The sequence below is a fragment of the Lampetra fluviatilis genome, chromosome 13 (genome assembly GCF_964198595.1).
Source record: "Lampetra fluviatilis chromosome 13, kcLamFluv1.1, whole genome shotgun sequence".
Lineage (NCBI taxonomy): Eukaryota > Metazoa > Chordata > Hyperoartia > Petromyzontiformes > Petromyzontidae > Lampetra > Lampetra fluviatilis.
Window position 1 is genome coordinate 5,461,967 of NC_136287.1, and position 18,954 is coordinate 5,480,920.

General features: G+C 43.4%; 1 protein-coding gene across 3 annotated transcripts in view; it reads left to right on the forward strand.

The window, feature by feature from the left end:
* Positions 1–18,954, forward strand: part of MEGF10 (multiple EGF like domains 10) — a 149,486-nt gene that overhangs the window by 44,027 nt on the left and 86,505 nt on the right. For all 3 annotated transcript variants that reach the window (XM_078862129.1, XM_078862131.1, XM_078862130.1), the window contains exons 2-5: positions 1,789–1,917; positions 3,111–3,212; positions 3,354–3,454; positions 11,856–11,948. In XM_078862129.1, coding sequence (XP_078718255.1) covers positions 1,789–1,917; positions 3,111–3,212; positions 3,354–3,454; positions 11,856–11,948 — 425 coding nt within the window. The remainder of the gene's footprint in view (positions 1–1,788; positions 1,918–3,110; positions 3,213–3,353; positions 3,455–11,855; positions 11,949–18,954) is intronic.

Consider the following 18,954-nt stretch of genomic DNA (forward strand, 5'->3'; position numbering starts at 1 on the left):
ATGTGACGTTGGTGGTTAACTATTAAAGTTTGAGTCCTCTGATGAGCCGTTTTTAAAGAGCGCCTGCAGTAAAATAAAACATGCGGATATTACCAATGGATAGGTGTTTTATCAATACAGATTTAAAAACATGATAATGTATGCATAATAGTAAATGCAGCTCATTTAAAAAAAGGAAATGTATTATGACTGTAGAGATGTTGAATATTTCATCTTACCTTTTTTACATATATATTTTATAGATGTTTGAGGTTGTGATGGAGGTGTGACGTTTTTTTTTTATTAAATTCGGTTTTCTAAAAGTGCTGCCTTCTGCACATGACGTCCACCTCTGTTCTCCATATCATTTGCTGCTGGCCCGACTACCGCAGGTACACATGCTCCAATGTGTTTTCCAGTTGGATTCCCTTTGACAGATATCTTTAATTGTGTAGTGAACTTATGGGTCATTACTTAAAAAATATATTTTCTGAATTAAAATGTTTTGATGGATGGTGCATTCCAACAATAAACATTCGGTCTGGCATTACAGGTCCTGCGTGGTGGGTCATGACTTTTGGATAAACCATATTTATCTTGAGCTCTACTTTGCATCCTCTTTGGTTTAGCTCTTCTACCATTTCCTGTAATTCACTGTCCTTGGTCTTTACAATAAGTAGCAAATCATCAGCAAATTTTATTTATGCCCGTTTCTCATATCCAATTATTTGGGGCGGGGGGGGGTGAACCCATCATGGTGCTGGTTTAGAAGTGGCCTTCCATCCAGCGGTGGGTGGCTACAACTGTGTGATGGGTTATCGATGACCGCTTGTGAAAATATATTTGCACAGTGGGCTACATATGGTGAAAAAAAGTCCAACATACATACATATACCGTCAGTTTGAACTTTTTAAAATCCCTACTTTAAAAAAAACAAAGATCCCCCCCCCCCATATATCCTTTTAACAGACTGCAGGGGCAAGTGCGATTAGCGAGCTGGAACGGTACACGAGGGGGTGGGTGGCCAGCACCACTCCTGACCGCCTTTGTCTCCCCAGTAACGATGCTTACACACCACACCAGATACTAATTTGATGCCGAGTCGACCTAGATGAGGCTCAAGACCGGTTCAGATAATTGTCACTGGTGTTGGCCGTGAGTGGGAATCAAACCTGGTTCAGATAATTGTCACTCGTGTTGGCCGTGAGTGGGAATCAAACCCGGTTCAGATAATTGCCACTGGTGTTGGCCGTGAGTGGGAATCAAACCCGGTTCAGATAATTGCCACTGGTGTTGGCCGTGAGTGGGAATCAAACCCGGTTCAGATAATTGTCACTCGTGTTGGCCGTGAGTGGGAATCAAACCCGGTTCAGATAATTGCCACTGGTGTTGGCCGTGAGTGGGAATCAAACCCGGTTCAGATAATTGTCACTGGTGTTGGCCGTGAGTGGGAATCAAACCCGGTTCAGATAATTGTCACTCGTGTTGGCCGTGAGTGGGAATCAAACCCGGTTCAGATTATTGTCACTGGTGTTGCCGTGAGTGGGAATCAAACCCGGTTCAGATAATTGTCACTCGTGTTGGCCGTGAGTGGGAATCAAACCCGGGGCGGGTGGGTTCGTAGCGCAGCGCGCTAACCGCTCACGCACTTGCACACAACACCTGCGATCATTACGGACAGAGCACATTCTCCACATGGACCGGCGGTGTGCACCGGCAATTGGTGTTCAGACCACAGCTGCTGGCGATGGGGCACGGATGACGACGCCCTGTGTGTGTGTGGTTTTTTTTTTTGGGGCGCGCGGCAGGTTCGGGATGGTCGCCTGTGGCCGATCGCAGCTGGCCACGGCGCTCCGGCTGGCGCTGTTCCTCGGCACTGCCACGGCGCTGCTGGCACTCAACCCCGAGGACCCCAACGTGTGCAGCCACTGGGAGAGGTGAGCTCCGCAGTTCGTTCGGTGGCTTTAATTAATTGAGTAGCGTTAAAATGCAATGTGTGCATGTGATGCGAAGTTATGATTTTTCAAAAATAATCTTGTTTAAATTTAATGTGATATAGTTATTTTTGCTTATTCAGCAGGAGGTCACGGTTAGTTATGCAATCAGATGTTAAATTAAAGAGTCGGGCATGCAGCACCTTAGCTTGTGTGCCAGGGCATGAAATTAAATGTGGGCAGATCATGAACAAATACAAAATAATTCGTTTGATTGCAATTTTCTGACTTTATAAATATTTCACTACCTATTGATCCACACACATTCAGCATGGTTAATCAGGTACGGTGACTACCTTTTTATGGGAAATGATTTACAGCAAATCCATTGTTTATGGTCAAATAATGTTTCAAGTGACGCTGCCCTGCATGCCAGGTAACATTTTACTTCGTTTTCCGGACATGCCACGTAGCCTCCCCAAATAACAGTCGTATCTTGTCTGCAGCTGCATAATGGACCTGCTTGTTGATTATGCCAAAGATCTTCTTGGTTCTTTCGGTAAAGTCACGTAGAAGGGAAGTAATAAAATAATAAAAATAAAACATAATAAAATAATTCTCACGACGTTTCGGCCACAACGCAAGCAGTTGGCTGCTTACCGAAAGAACCAAGAAGATGAATCCCTGCAGTCACGAAAGCTTTAAATCGAAATTATGCCAAAGATGTTCAAATCTAGCTGTCACTGTTACAAATAAACTATTTTCGTTTCATCAGCATCAGCCATGATCTATTGACTGCTGAATGGAGAATTTCCCAAGCCGTGAATCATCAACCGGTCTAGCTCCTGAGCACAAACTGATATCATGGCGTTAAAAACATTGTGCCATAGACGTCTTCTTGGGCGTTCCCCCCTTTGGTTGCCAATGTGCCATTAGTCTCGACCACCGGCTACTTTCCTTTTGTAGTGACGTGTCATGCCCAAGGCCCACTTACCTTTCTTAACAACCAAATATTACGTCTCAAACTCGCGTAGTTCTCTGAACGATGTTTAAGACTCAACTGACACACAAACGGACTGGATGACACTAGTTCGTGAGGCCTACTTAATGTGCACAGGTGCTTACTCAAGCCTGGCTTTACACACGGGAGACTTGAGACCTTGTGTTTTTTTTTCCTTCCTCTCCTCCACGATCAGCTACGCGGTGACTGTGCAGGAGTCTTACGCGCACCCCTTCGACCAGGTGTACTACACCAGCTGCTCCGACATCCTCAACTGGTTCAAATGCACGCGGCACAGGTAAAGGCCACCGGTCGCGCAGCTCGCACGTGGCGCTTGGCACCAGCCGGCCTGGCGGGGCCATTCCCATTTTGCCGCCAGAATGTGCAAGACCGGCCGTGTGTCCCCTGGTGCCACTGAGCCGGCGCGTGTCGTCCGCAGGATCAGCTACCGCACCGCCTACCGGCGCGGGGCTCGCACCATGTACCGCCGCAAATCCCAGTGCTGCCCCGGGTTCTACGAAAACGCTGATGCTTGCCTGCGTAAGTAGAACCTCGAAGTATGCCTCTTATTATATACACGTACATTTATTTTTTCTTCCCCCCCCCCCCCCGCTGGGACAAACAGAGCCTCGGGAGGCGCCACCGCCGCTGACATCACACGCAGTTAAACGAGTTTGAGACGCTTGCAGATGATGTCGTGACGCTGTGTCCTCGCGGTGTAGTTTGTGACATGGCACACAATCAATGATTGCGTCATTAGCCCCTCCTTGGCCCTGCTTGGCCCCGAGCCAAATTCAGATATCTTGTGAGGCCAGTGTATCACAGTCTAGTTCTGGCTCAGTTCAGCATATAGCCAGTAGCAAAACCCACCCGACCGGTGAGAGCCCACCATGCTCAGTGCAGATGTGCCATTTGAATTGGTTTATTTTCTTTTGAAGCATGCGCAGTGAATGGTTACTGTCACTTGAATGCATGGTCTATTGACAATCGAGGGATTGGTTCTTCTCCACAGTTTTCCGAGGTAGACGAAACACGTTTGTTGATGTGCATGCGGGTGAAAGTTTGTGCCTGCGTGATATTTGAGTAAAAGATCTGAAACCTGCATTGTACATTGCACTGTTGATGGGAGAGAAACTACTGTTTGAAAATGCATTGCAGTCTCGTCTGGTTTATATTTGCAAGTTTCTTTCATATCCACGGAAAACTCTGAACCCAATTAACTTGGCAAGTGAGAGGAATTGAGTGGCCATCTCTGAGTGGTTATTATGTTGTCCTTGTCAGGTCATTTAAGATGGTTTTTGAAAATTTTATGAATTGTTTCTGAGGCAGCAACGCAAAAAACCGAGAATTGCTGAATATCTGCACAAGGGAAACTTGTCATGGCTCATTCAAAATGCATGTGGGTCATTTGGCACAGGTCTTAGTGTAGAACTTAAATACAAATGATCTCATTTTCAATCTTAAATAACATCTCATTATCATTCAGTCACATTATGGTTACCATATAGTCCATATTTACATCAGCTAAGTTCTTTTGTACAGAAATAATAATTACAACGCATTCGGGAAAGATTACTGCAATATCTCAAATAATCTGCTTTTTTTGCCAGCTGCGTTATTGAAAAATGTTTTCAGTTCACACATTATTTAGCAATTATTTTTTAAAGTTTGTTATTCCTGCTGATTTCAATTAAAGACGAATTGGAATTAAACATGATGTGTACGAACATTTAAAGTTAAAACCTAGGCCAATTAAAGCGTGTGTTATTCGCGCTAATGGCTCAACATTACGGCATTGTTATCTTTGTGTATTGTGTACAGTCGTCTCTCAGCCTCAATCCCATTCAAATTGCCGACTGGAATTCAATAAACGCAGTGAATGAGCTCCACTTTTTAATTGCAGCTCGTGTTTATCTCCTTTCATTCGCCATTCCAAGTATTTTGCATAAACGCCAGCACATAGTTAGAAACGTACACAGCCCAGGAGAACAAATGGCCCTTTCAACCATCCTCTCCTCCACCGTGTGCTTGCGCAGTCAGTACACCCATGTGAGAGAGTGTCCGAGAGAGTATATACATTTTTTACGTGTCAATGTTTAATTTTAATAGTATTGACGACAATAATTTATGGTCACGGTCAATCTATCGCTTGATGAAGGCCCCACCCCTCGCTATATTTGGGAGTTTGTTTTACGATATTTCACCATTCTGGTGAGGGCGGCTCGGGGAAGGGAGGGCCTAGGACGGGTTCTGATATCGCTCGTCACTGACTTTAGCCGTGGCGGAGGATTCACGCTCAGGCCGTTGTGTTCACATATCGGTGCATGAACCACTGCTCCCCCCCCCCCCAACGTGTTTTTCCATTTTAAATTGCAGAAGTTTTGTTTTGGCTCAACTGCTTTTTGTGGTGAGTTTGTTATCCTTCCTCCGCACCTCCGATTAGCACGGTTGGCTACGTACGGTGCGAAAGAAGTTCAACATACATACATGCATAGCAAACTGAGCATGGGGAAGCTATAAATATAGTTCTCTGAGAGTAAATAGTTTTGTATGTATTATTTGCATGAAGTTGTAAGTGCTGGTGCAGTGGATCACACACTGTGCTATGAATCCTGTGACCTGGGTGTTTATTTCCCGGTACCAGCTAATGTCAGTAGTGAGTGATGTCTGAATCAGTCCTTGGCCTCTACCCTTCAAAAATCCGCACTGACCAGAATGGTGAAGTATGGTCGCACAACCCCCATGACTATCACAGCATTGGGGATGTCATCAGGCCTTCAACCAGCAGTGGCTTTACAATGGGATGCACATTTTTACAGGCACGAATCAAGGGAGTTATATAAAAACAGTTGCTTGGTAAAATGAATATACGTATTGAACTGAATAAGTAAAAAGTATACATTTGTAAGTTTCAAACTTTTTCAGTTCCATAGAAGGTTGAGTTTTAGCACACGGTTGATATATGCTTTTGAGATTTCAAGCTGCCAAAATCACTTTGGCACTGCCAACGAGAAATGGAGAAACGATGAATCAAAAATAGCAATAGGCTGAGCTTTCAATAAAAGCTAAATTTACTAAAATGAAATGTATTATCGCTATCATAATTTCTCACACGTCATGGGGGGGGGGGGGAAAGGTTGAAGGGTGCAACAGACATTGGTGGGAATGGCCTGTGACTGATTGTGTCACAAAGTGTCCAGAATTTTGTCAAGACCCCACATTTTATGTTGGCTCTCGTTTGAAAAGTTTCAGAGTTGCACCGCAAATGGCATTCGGTGTGTGCACATGCAATGGCTGCGTGTGTTGGCTTACTCGCGCCTGAGCGAAATGTTCCTGACGACGAAACCTCATCAGACACATCACTCAAATAAAATAATCCACCTGACAATGGCAATGTGCTTTAGGACAGATTGACCCGCTTGCCGAGGAAGCCCGTTTAATTTTCGCTCTCACGCGTCCCACGGTACGTGACTGAGCGTACCCAGCCGTGTGAAGAACTCTGGCAGTTCACCTTCCAAGCAACGACGCAAGCATTACCAAGCATCCACATGGATGGATTAAAGAAAAATGTCTTGCAAAGATATGATGATGGGACACTCTGTGGTCTGAATGAATGAATAGACCCAATGGAAAAGAGAGCAATGCCTATTATCCAAAGATACACCCTAATACCCCATGAATATTTACACTGCGCTGATATTTATTGACTTAACATGGAAATGCTATTCTGTCGAAATATGCGGTGTGGAAAACAATCCTGATTAGTTTTTTTGTAATATTGACATGTTTTTCACATTTGAAATGTCGACATTGAGACAAGGTGCAAACACCCGTTAAATTCAAACATTCGGTTGGTCTTAAGAAACCACTTTAATTTAAACTTCACTGCTAGATTAGTTTAATCAACTCTGGCATTATAAATCAAACTCAGTTTGTATTGATTTCCTGCAGGAGGGTATTCTTGTTTGATTATTTAATGTTTTGAGAGTTTTGTGCCCAAATATTTAAATTGGTTGGCACCAGAAGAAGTCTAACAAGTCTTTAATTGCATCACGAGCACGTAGTGAATGAAGTCCTTAAAGTATGCTATTATAATTAGTATTATTGTATTACATGCATTTGAGTTACACTTCTTGCAATATCACTGCAATGACCCCATTAAAGCATGCAATATAAATATGAAGTAGCAAATATTACCAAAGGGATATCTGCAATAAAGCGAGACCAAAACAAAGAGCAAGCAACGGCATGGAACGCAACACAATGGGAATTAATTTCATTACATTGTAGCGACATTGCTCCATAAAATATCACTCTCTACATGGTGTAATTAAAGGCACCGGCTTTTCATTTTGTTTGGATGTACATTAAAAAAAAGGTAAACTATTTATTTGCCGATGCCGCTGCATTTGCAGTGGTGCACAAGTGCGATTAACAAATAATGCAACACATTCGTCAATAACACCGCCGTAAAAGGAACAATGTATATTCGGTGACTTTATGTGCTATGAAGTAAGGCCATTGCCTGAAACGTTGCCTATTATATATATCCTATGGTTCTTTCGGTCAAGTCACGTAGATAGAAAAAAGCACAATTAAATAATAAAAATAAAGGGAATAAAAATATCACGACGCAACACGATCGCAACACGAGCGATCGAAACGTCGTGATATTTTTATTCCCTTGATTTTTATTATTTAATTGTTATTATTTTCTATCTACGTGACTTCACCGAAAGAACTGTAGAATATGAATTCTTGCAATCACGAAAGTTTTAAGTCAAAATATTCGATGTATTTTTCTCATTTTAAGGCTCACCCAATTGTTGACAAACCTGCTATATAAAAGGTAAAGGTGCAGTTCTGCAATTGCTTACTCACACCACTGCTGGATAAAACGGCCTCCGCTGAAGTGTATTTGTGCCTACTTTTCCACGTCGGTCACATGTACTGGAAGAGGTTGGTAATAGCCACACTTTACCCCACCACACGCCACCTGTCTATTGATCGACTGTGGTGTGTGTACCCATTTATACTGCTGGGCGGACAGTGGCAGTGGGAGAGGATTTCAGAGCCTTGCGCCGTTGTTTCAACTGCCACGCCGGGTGATCGAATCTGACCGGTGACCTCCGAAATTGCCAGTCCAGTGCGCCAAACCATTACACCACGGTAGCATTCTGGGGCGATGTACGTGTCTTGTTCGATAAAGCATTGCTCCTTATGAACCCTATTTAAGGCACATGTCAATGCATACACACGCCTGCACAGCAGAGGCGTGTTCAATGCACAAAGGCACAGAGATTGGTGTTCAAACCAGAAAACCTTTGACTCGGTCCAAGGTCTCATTGAGCCCAGAACCTCCGGCACACCCTGCAGCCCACGGGTGTTCAGGAGAATTACTAGGTAATCAAGCATGGGCATTTTAGTTTTTGGAGCATAATACCACTTTCACGTTTGAATCGATTGTTTATAATGATCGCTTACTTGTATTTCTGCTCGGCTGACGCATTTTTTTTTGATATAGCATTTCATTATTATGCTGTAAATGGTGAATGCTAATCTCCCAGCATTTACAATTTTGCTTTGGGATTTGTAAGCAATCATGCGTTTCCCCGTGCGTATGTTTACACCTGGGGGTGATAGTGTCATGCGCTGAATTAATCAAGATGTTGGTTGTGTTTTTTAAGCAGAGTGCAAATATTTGTGGATAAGCATGATCACACTCTCCAGAATATGAAGGAAATATGAAATAGGATCTGTTTTTCTGATCGGTTTTGTCCAATTTTTACGCATTTTTATTTGACTCAAATACAGCACATTCGGTCCCGTTTGAACATTTACCAATTGCGAATCGCGACAGAAAACAAAAGGTTAGAACGCCTACAAAACATCGCTCGCTCCTCCTTGACGAGAGCCATCGGAAATCTATCGGGGCGACTGTATTTGCCAAAAAAACAAGCGTGAATGAGCACCCGCAGGAACTTTTCTATAAACACATCGCAATACACTTAGCAAGCTTTGAACTTTGGCCAACGGTTCTTTTACTTAAATTAAAGGGTTTTACCGTGTGCTTGCAGAGTCCTAATTGGGATGGCTCTCGGAAATTAAACCGAATCGTTATTCACTCTTTCCCAGCCAGCTGCTATTGAATTCCAGTGCTGACAGCCAATTGAGGTTATTGGATCGGTGATCTGTTAAAGCTTATAGACCCCGGCAAATGCCATGCATCTAATGTGACAATGCAACGGCTGCTCGTCCTATGTTGCCGGTCCTAAAGCCTTGTGGTGTAGCTTTTAAATAAATAATATCATGAAACATTAAACTTTTGTAATGACTGTCACGCTACAGGCTTTAATAAGTAAAACAGCACTTTTTTCCTTTCAGCCAAATGCAGGGTAAGTGGCTGCTTAATGTTTCCCGAAAGGCCTTTGTTACAATTACGTACCATATAGTATTGTGCATAATATATTGTGGCTTTATGTCTACTTGAACATTTTTGTTTACTACTTTTTTCTCAAATTAGATTTTCAAAGCGAGGAGCAGATGCTAGGGTGCTTTTGTTAGATGTTCGTTAAATTGCTGGGTTCGTATATGTTGTGAAATAATTCGGTAATGATTATGATAATGAGCAGGCAATTTGGTTGGGTAAACGATTGTAAATACGGCATTGCTCTAGGGACATCAACCTGGAGAGCATCATCATATTTCAAAATGTGTAGGGGTTTTGGATCCCTTATGTGTGATTTAGTGAATTTAATTATCTTGCAGCTTCCTGGCATAGGTAATAACCCGGTGCATAAGGCAAACTCTGGCCTGGCCAGATTCAGCCGACACTAAATCCTACAACAATTCGTGATATTGCGTTCCTATTCAAATCATCATTGCGTTCCCCCCCGCTCCCCACCCAAAAAATGCGTAGCATAATTGAACATAATCTCTCCATGTATTTCAAAGTCAAATTTTCCTCCCGGGTTTTCCTTTGGGCTTAAGTTTGTGGGTGCATTTCCTCAGTCCTAGTAAAAAATGTTTAGGTGCAAAGGGGTGAAAAACCCCATTTTATATTTAGTGCCATGAAAAAAATTCCCAAAAGTATGCATTCTTAATGCTGCCTTTTAAAGGAATGATGGGCAGTGGGTCGAGAGAATGTGTAGGCATGAGAATGGACCAAAAGTGGAACATTTTTCGTCTCTCTGGGTTTTATGGGAAAACAACCGTTGTGTGTGTGCACTTCTTAGAAAATAGCGATAAACAAAACTCTAAGAGCCAATAATTACGTGCTTAAAATTGATGGTGAACAAAAATCCTCACCACAACAGAGCAGCTATCTTATGAAACAATTCCCAGACTGTGTTATTTATCTCAATTAATTTGTTAAGGGCATGGGCTGACAACTACACAGACATGGCCTCAAGGGTCGAAAGCAACACTTTGAACAACATGTCGCCTTTGAATTCTTAAGGAAACCGTTTTTTGGCTTTTTCGTCTCGCGAGAGCTGACTGGATCATATTGACTTGTGGCCTGCCTGTGAGATTTGTGGTGACATTCCAATATGTTTAGCCCAAGATTGTTGACGCACAATGCTGCTTTATGAAAAGTGGATGCTGCTGTGGTGTCGGTGAGCACCACCGTTCGACTTGCAAACCAGAGATCACCAGTTGAATTCGTTCTCCTGGAGTAGCAATTGAAATAATTGCAACTTTCTTAATTATCATCCCCGCCTGTGTGTCCACCCAGCAGTATCAATGGGGGTACGCCACACTTAGTCGACTGGCAAAGTTGTGTTTGGTGGAGTATAGTGGGGGAGGGGGGGGGGGTACTCCCATGTCTTCCGAGACATCTGGTCAGTGTGGAGATAAAGGCCATATGCCCTTTAAAGAAGATATTTTTATAATTCATTCTAAAGGGTGCACCTGTACATATTTATAAGTCACTCATAAATAAGTTTATAAATGAGCAAAGGGAATATTGCAAACATTCATGAAATTTTATTATAAATGTGTTTTACCACTGACTAATGGTACTATGTCAATATAAAACAATACATAAAATATACATGCAATGTACTTTGAGATATAATGAATAAATTGCGCAATTAATTAATTCCACAATTAATTTATGATGCTAATAATAAGGTTCACTGCTTTGATATTCCTCATTTTAACATTTATTGAACAGATTTGTTGAAGAAACATGATGCTAACTTGCATTGCTCATCTGGCTGGCATTGGCTTCAATTGAATCTGATAAATCTCGTATGCGTAAGAAGAGCTTAAAAGAGCAAACTTACTCATGGTTAATATAGTCAATCAGACGTGGAAAAGTATATCAAATTGGATCTGAACCATTACAATTTGGTAGTTCGGCTGCAAATTGATTGGGAAAATGAAACAATATTAATAGCAATCTTGCCTTTAGAAAGTAATAAATGAGCTGATTGCTTCATTAATATCCAGAATGATAGGCTGAGTTTATATATATTTAAAAAAATTACTCTATGAGTATAATGATGCTGCCCCGATGGTTCTCAGTGACTTTTAGCCCAGGCATCAATTTTTTTCATTGCCTACTTTTGTACGTTCTGAAGCGCTGTGATTCTTAAACAAAGTCCATGTCAGTGGTGTGTGCTTTAAGGATTGGCAAAGAGCTGCAGCTTTTTTTTTATATTGCAGTGGCCTGTAGATGACCCAGCCAAAAATGGCAATAAAAAGGCATTTCTCACTAATAAAATTGCTTCTTCATAATGTGCTCAAAAGTCATCCGGCTGCGATGTGCCCCCTCTCAACATACGTCCCCTTTGTGCACACATCCGTGTACTCTTACGGGTACCCTGAGAGGATAAAGCAGCCTTGCCTTTGCTCATCTGCCATGCCCCCCGCGTTGCTTAATAATGTGCACGCTTGTAATCGGTCTGCGCTCACGTATGCCGTTTGTTTTCCGCAGCTGAATGCACATCCCAATGTGTCCATGGAAGATGCGTCGCTCCTGACACGTGTCAGTGTGAACCTGGCTGGGGTGGGACAGATTGCTCTAGCGGTGAGTGAACAACGCATACACTCTATCTTTAGTTATAAATACACACGCGCACAGATGCACACACATGCATGCATACACACACGCATACACAAAGACGAAAATCTCCCAGAATATCCTTAACAGACTGTTTAGGAAAGTGATGTTAGAATATAATACAAATGAAATTATCCCAGCTTCGTTGAGCAATGTTGTTAGCAAACACATACTTTATTTGTGTTTAACCGTGTGAGAATGTGAGTATAACATACAGTGGGGTGGTGCCACCAGCACTTTGCCTGACCACCTGTCAGACAGGTACTGATTTTAGGCCTAGTTGATCAAGTAATATCTCAGGCCAGCTTCATATTGGACTTATCGAATTAATGTTCAATTTTAGATGTAAGGGTGTGCCTTCCGTGGCTCAGAGGTCAGAGTGGACGATGCTGAGATGTTTGCTTTCAAAATCAGGCAGCCACCCGTCATTAAAACTGAATCCTCAAGTGTAATGAGTTGAAGGTCTCAGGCCAAGTCATCAATGACTGCGCACACAAAACCCTATCATATGAAATTTTGCTTCGAAGGAGGTGGCCGATAGCTCAGAAGTCAGAGTGCTGCGCTGACAATGCTGACAACCTGTATTTGAATCCAGGCAGCCACATGCGATTACACTGCTTCTCAAGTCTAGTATATTAATGGTCTTAGGTCAGTAACCAAAACTGTAGAATAAACCATCATATTCAATTTGGCTTTGCCCTTGCATTGGTTAAATGCCAGCTCTGAGCATTAATAACATGGGGTTGACTGCCATGGGATGGCAGGAATGATGCAAATTGATGCCCTGTACTGTGGGGAACAGAGGCCACTTAAAGAGACTTCAGAGGTAGTTTTGTGATATCTGCTTCTGTGGGCCATTCTCTGCCATGTGGGTTGCACTGCTCTGTGAGATTTCCGAATGGATTATTCACCTCCTGGCATGATGCTGACAGCACAAATTGTGAAAAAAGACCCAAAAAAGTTGGAAGAATAAACGGTTATTTTTCTTGGTGTCTTTAAATAAGTAAAAAGTGTCATAACCCGATGGAAGAACGTTTCATCAAAAAATTCATTCGTAAAATATCAGTGGTGCTTCTGAAGACTTTCATATGCAACACACTCTTGTAAGAGCTAGACATGTCATAGCATCTTAGATTGTCATAAACACATATTTTCATCCACCGTAGTTTGTGCCTATGTAGGTGTAGATTAAAGAGAATTAAAGACAAGCCACAGTGCAATTATGGCCACGCAGCCCAAACTTTGGACTTGTAGTCTGTGCTCCTTCAACGGAGGAAAAGCAAAACTACATGAACTCTCTCCTGAGGCCCTCTCATGGCAAGCAGACCTCGACATTGGCCTTTAGCTCCTAAACATATTTCCATACCCAAGAATAGAATGAATCAAAACAGATCGCATCTTCCTATGGTGATAGCCACTGTCTGCAGAGAGAAGACAACTCAACGATACGAGCGTGCTGTCAGTAGATGCGCCCCGTCAACACGTGACCTCACCGTGACCATCCCCCTCTTTCTTTCAAAAGCCATTAAGCAGAGTGGGATCATATTTTTTACCACGATTTGAATTTAGTTTCTTTCTTAATTTCATGATAAAATGTGTGTTTTCACTCTGGCCATCCAACTCGCTGATATGCCTTGTTTCTTTATCAACTCCGCTGGTAAAATTTTGGTGTGGAGCGGCACTTTCCAATGGCAATTTCCATAAAAAATGCTTTGCGTGCTTCATAGTCACTCGATGGCAGGATACTGTTTTATGAGGACCTACCAGAAAGGGTAAACAACTTCTGACACCAACAAGGAATTTAAGAAACCACATCGATCGTTTAACAGCTTGTGGTTCAAGGCTTGGCCTGCATATCTCCACATTCAGCAGTCCGCCTCCTATGAACAATCATCTCAGGATTGCCTGTTTGTGGCTCACGGCAAGGCCTGAAGATGGTGTTCTTCAAGGCAGCCCTATCAAGCTTCCTTTTCCTCAGACAAGCAGTAGAAACATTGCTAATGGTGTTTGGGAGTTTTTTTGCCCACACCCTTCCTTCTGTTCAAATGATAAACCATCAAGGCTCACGACGCTTCAAGGCCCTCATGCAAGAGGCCTGGGAGTTACTGTCTAGGGCTGAGAACAGTGGGATCTCTGTCAGAGCATCCATCTTGTGGTAGTCGACAACACCGCGGCTGATCACCTCATCAAACATGGCTAGACCCAGGCGAGTGGACACACGACCTGTCCATGTCCCAGGGTATCAACGTGCACTTTGATCTCCTCTCTATCGATTTGTGCACATCAGGCCACGAGCACTAACAGACAAGGTTCTGCTCATGGACGAGGACTCCAAGAGCTCTGCAAGTGACGACTTCTCATTTTGCTTTATAGTTTCTCCTCAAAACCGTCTTCTTCTTCAACCCCCAGGCCTTCATATTCAGAGTTTCTTCGTCATTCTCATTCCCTTACCTGGTCCATCCCACACTTTCTACGTGTCTCTGTGTTCTGTGACGTTTGATGCAATTTGGGTGCGTCACAACTGCTAGTTGGTGTAGTTGCATTGGATAGAGGGGGCATTTGGCTGCTATAAATTTCCACGTGAATAGCCATTTCGTTGAGCTATCATTTGTGGCCAGGTCACTTCTGAAAAAGAGCTATACAGCTCAGTGGGCCTTACCTGCTAAAATACAAATTTCGTTGAGAGTTTAGTTTCGAGTGTTATGCACACCACACCCATCATTATTCGCAGCTTGCGGTGCGAGATTCTATAGGACAGTGATCTGCTATTGTTGATTGGTCCCAACTGTGCAAGGAGCTCCTGGTTCTCCAATCCACCGGAGATCTTCATCCACCCTTCTTGCCCGTTGCTGCAGTGGAATGATCCGCGTAACCAAGGAGGTCAGCTCCATCCAGATGTCAAGAGTGTTTCACTTGGCTGCCTCGAGATTGAGAGGAGGAAGTTCAATAAGCCAGGTCTTTTAGAGCAGGTGCAGTCCCTCCTGCTCTATTCCAGAGAGCCGTTCGCGACAGGTGTCTACAGGAATCATTGGAGAGCATTCTGCCAATGGTACATCAAGAAGGCTGCAAAACCCAATTACATGTGGCCTGCCGATAGTGGCTTAGCATCTACAGGAAGAGATCCACTGGGGCAAGCCAATTGCATCAATCAGGGTGTGTATCTCTACGTTATAGGCATATAATGCCCCTATTGAGTGTGCTTTAGTGCGACAGTCTCCCATCCTTGCCAGATTGCTGTGGGCCACATCATTGGACAGGTCTCCAAGGAAGACTTTGCTTGTGCTCTGAGATCTGCAGTTAGTGGTTCATGCTCTCACGAAGCTGCCATTTGAGCGATTGGCTACTGTGACGGAGAAGATCTGAACTCTCAAGGTAGCATTCCTGCTCGTCACCACATTGGCAAGGCAAATATGAGAAATTCAAACATTTGTTTGGTGAATGGCCTCTCATAGTATCCCAACCAGAGAAGGTGGCTCTCTGTTCCTTGCTGAGGTCCCTTCGCTGTTCCCATTCCACCTGAGGCAGGGGTTACACTTTCCATGATTCTCTCACAAAAAACTTCATGTCTGAGAGGTAAAGGCTCCACCATATCCTGGATGGGGGGAAGTTTCTAGCTTCAGGGAAATTAATCTTTAAAATTAAGCAAATTATTTGGCCATCCTGTTTTAGCAGAGGTGCGCGAGCACAATTAATTAAAACAAATACTTTTTATTTTACCAGGTAAGGCCCACTGACCTATGTCGCTCTTTTTCAGAAACGACCTGCCAAAAATGATAGCACAACGAAGTGGCTTATGTCAAAATGTATTGCAGTCAAATACTCTAAACGCATGTTTCTAAATGTAAAGGGAAAAATCAGAGGACCCGTAGAAAATTCCACGTGACCACGGGGAGAATATGCAAACTCCAAATATACAGCAGGTGTCAGGGTCGGGGTCGAACCCACGACCTCATGTATACCATGTGAGGGAGTTAACATCTCACCACATTCATCAATAACATTGTGGCCTTAAAATATATATGTGGAATTGGCAACATATCAGTCAATGACCCTTCTTCATAGCACATGGTATGCCAAATTTTATTGAAAAATATTTCTGTCAAGGAAAAGTTGTCGATGAGTTTGTTGAATCTTGAGAGACGAGGGAGCAACGCAGATTGGATTAGCTTCATGAGTAAAGCAGCATCAGGTTCTCCAGGCGTTATATCCGGGCTCGAGTCAACTTGTAGTTAAGTCATTTAATCGCGTTACAGCAAAACGGCTGTTACCTACTTTAGGGACACTCAACGCACGTATTGTTAATTTCTTCTTTCCATTAAGTAAATTGTGTGTTGAGTGCCCAGACACCCCTGACAGTTTTAGGTATGGCTAAGAGATGCGTACAATTTTGTACAAATATCATGGTATTTTTTGAGTCCACATTTTTCTCCTTTCACAAAGGTGGCATGAGCGCTGATAATGCTGACGGAATCTTTAGCTACACAGCCGCGCATAAACAGTTGGCTCAGTACCGAGTCGGTAGCCAGTAGCTGCGTGGATTGAATATAAGTTATAGTACAGTAGACCTGCTAAGTGGGGGAGAGCGCCAACTTCACGGACCCTATCTGTCATCGAACCAATAACCACTGGGACCCATTTTCTGGAAGGACAACTCCAACTTTTAAAATGTGGCTGCTCCCCTGCTCTTCTGGCAGAGTTTCTGCTTTGTGTGTGGCCTCTCTACCCGGTCTCTGCAGACAGCGTCTCGCACAGCGGGCAGACGCTACCTGCTTGGATTACACTGGTCAACACACGTTTTCTGGCATAAGGTATTCCAACGGTTTTAATGTAATTTTGCGGTGCTGATTCCAAATCTGGCATCAGTTTTTGTCTATCCCATCAGGTTTTTGAGATATCAATGATTGCATTTTCAATAAAAACTGCAGAAGAAAAATATTAAATAAATGTGGATATCTACATAAAATTATATTATAAACACACTATCCTAAAAATACAGCACCATATTTTAACACTAAAGCAGTCACTGACTCGCAACAACTTGCAATCGTAAGTGACAGAGTTAATTTCGGGTAAAATCAATGAAAATGGGGTATGCCGATAGCATAAAAATGAGATGTGGTAAAGCAAATCTGAGATCAGATTTGGAATCAGCACCCTGAAATTAGTCTAAAACAGCTGCAAAAGTCCAGGCCAGAAAAAAAATGTCTTTGTTGACCAGTGTTATCTGCACCCAATGCAGGGTGCCGAAACAGCATGGCAACAACCAGTCTCTTACGAAAGTGAAAATATCCTAATCTGGCATATCTCTTCGTGGCCAAATTTTGGTTGAGCCAAAATGGGAGCGATCTCGCTCCCAAATGCGCTTGGCCTGGTTGTGACGTCACGCTTCACGCAGAGACGACAGCACCGCGACTGCCACTTAATCTCATGAGCTTGTTGCTGGGTTACTTTGACATTCAAGCACAATACTTGCGGGCAAGCGAGATGTACGATTCACACGCGAAGATCAGCCGACGGAGGCAAAAATGCATGTAACTTGATGAATAAAGACGCCGTACAAATACGACGGTAGGGCTTTTCGACGTGTTGTGGTAGAGGGTGATCCTGATTTGGGTGATCGCTCAAGCACCGGTAACTCCAGCGCAGGTTTTGGGGCTCGTTGTTATAGATTTTTTTTTTTACCTGCAAAAACAATAACCGACGCGATCGGTAGCCACGTTGTTTGGTGTATCATTTGCAAGGATGAAAGAAAATATAATTTCAAGATTAATCAAAGGTGCCGCATGGGTGAAGTTAAATCACAATGTGAAAAACGGCATTGCTTTGGAGGTTATATGCGCCATTCAGTTCCACTTTTTTCTTTAACAGAAAAGCACACCGCATTAATAATGGCAGAAAAATGCCAATAATAAAATTAGCAACGCATGATGGATGTATAAAAAACCTGACTCTCCGCCAAAGGGGAATCAACGCATTGCATAAAATGACTGTTTGATAATAGTGTGGTCTCGGCAAATGCATGAAAGAGTTAAACGCCATGATCGTTCCTCTCTACCGTAATCTGCCCCATCCCTTTGTCCCCCCCACCACCAACCTTTGCTGTAAGTCTGGCATAAGCTTGGGAAGCCTGCGGGTTTATTAGTGGCAAAAGGTACCGTCCCAGGAGGGTCAGTGTCGGCTGGATGCAAACATTGAGAATGGCAGACGGCCAGCAACAGAGAGACTGGGCTATAACGCAACCTGCTTTCCCTCCCTTCTGCAACATCAGCCACTTGCCTCGCTTACATTGTGAACCTTCAGGGAGTCCGTCTGCTTTTCTATTTTTTGTTACTTGACATGCCACAGTGAAACCCCTTTAATCCGTGCCGCTCGTATCTCCTCTTGCTGTTATCTGCACACCAAAATAAATCAGCAGCAATTACTGTTATCCTTGCAACGATCATATATAACACATTCCTGCGGAGGGAGCTGGTAGGAACGTTGGGTTGCTCGGTCAATGGCCAGGGTCAACGGCGGCGTGGTGTATTCCGCAAATCTGGCCGACTGTGAGGGCGGGCACAAGCCGGCGTGAGTAGGTTAAACGTTGAGTTTTATAAGGGCACCACGGGGTAACCAGCCCCTCCCCACCCAGCCCACCACCCCCCACCCAGCCCCTCCCCACCCTCCCCTCTCCACCCAGCCCCACCCCTCCCATTTTTGGATGCACGACGGACGGACGGGCACAATAATCCCCTGTGGGCTGGTGTAACCAGGAGGTTCCTACCAGTAATGTCTGCTTTTATCTGCGGAGTGGTTGGTGCTGGCCTGTTGGGGACCCTGTGCAGACATATTTTTTGGGAGCCCACTTTTCAATTTATAAAATCCAATTGATATGACAGAAGAGATATCGACAATAGATATATATTTTGGGAGATAGGATGCAGGTGAGAGTAGTTGGCTGTTGTATGTTCATTACCTTACCTTGTTTATTACG